Raw genomic sequence first — 1,055 nt, 5'->3', positions numbered from 1 at the left:
ATAATGATGATATTTGTTGAGGTGCACATCAAGCATGTGCACCTCATGTTAGACAACAGATCTACCAAGATCTAACTCAAGTACAAATGGAATAAAGATATTTACTAAAAAATGACATAACTTGGCTGAGCCTACGGGCATCATTCTATACCAAGATCAGCTCTTTCCTTTTAATAAAGAAATGTCAGTCAAGAATTGCTCTAATGAATAAGTAGAAGAGTTCAAATCAAAAACCTTATCACTGATAAGACTCAATACAGATGTAGTCTAGGATAAGACACCCGATTACGCTCCTTGGGCACCCCTCCCACCAAATCTTGGATTATAATGGTCGTAACCCATAACGGTGACAGATCATAACAGCATTGGCAGCTGGCGATTCGCGTTCCTTGATGTTCTCTCGTGTCTTTTTTTGGGCGCGAAGATAAAGAGAAAGTGGTGCATTACTAGAGACTATATCGTATTTCTGTACCTTCTGATTTATCGAGATGAAGATGGAAACATTGCTAAAAGTAATGGCTGTCGCTAACTTGTTTGTTTCAAGCGGCGGTTTATTTACCTATTTAAGATACGACCTAACTAACTTCGGCGAACTCAGCAACGGGGCCTTCAAAGTTATGGCCTACAAGGACATCGATTTAGACTACAAAGTGAGCGTTCCTCCGGGTGGAGAAGACAGCGGTGGGACTTTTTTGTTAGACAGCAGTACTTACTCGTGTATGAAACCCATCATTGTTAATCTTGAGAGCAGTCTTACACTTCGCCTGTCATTTTGGTGTGACGTCGCAGTCTCCGAGCTCACGATCATCACAGAGTGTAATTACTACTCACAGGAAATACTATGTAATAATGTTGCCTACCCGGAGAGAAATGGAAAATGGAACGAGACCGTGTGGCTCAAAACCTGCCCTCCAGCCAATGATGTAAGTAGGTCTAATAGTATGGATAGAAATAATGTGTTTCAATATGCACATGTGTAGATTCTATGTTCGTTTCAGTATACATTCATTACATCAGTATATGGGCAATGGTAATATTATAGAATTGTTCCCTTC

At 40.3% G+C, this 1,055-nt stretch overlaps 1 protein-coding gene across 1 annotated transcript in view; it reads right to left on the bottom strand.

Annotated features, from left to right (window-relative positions):
- Window positions 1-141, bottom strand: part of LOC119594839 (mucin-2-like) — a 21,084-nt gene extending 20,943 nt beyond the window's left edge. Inside the window, exon 1 of the mRNA XM_037943926.1 lies at window positions 136-141. Coding sequence (XP_037799854.1) covers window positions 136-141 — 6 coding nt within the window. The remainder of the gene's footprint in view (window positions 1-135) is intronic.
- Between the last annotated feature and the right edge of the window lie 914 nt (window positions 142-1,055).

The sequence above is a fragment of the Penaeus monodon genome, chromosome 34 (genome assembly GCF_015228065.2).
Source record: "Penaeus monodon isolate SGIC_2016 chromosome 34, NSTDA_Pmon_1, whole genome shotgun sequence".
Taxonomy (NCBI): domain Eukaryota; kingdom Metazoa; phylum Arthropoda; class Malacostraca; order Decapoda; family Penaeidae; genus Penaeus; species Penaeus monodon.
The sequence above is the reverse complement of the archived record's forward strand: the minus strand, read 5'-3'. Positions and strand labels throughout refer to the sequence as shown.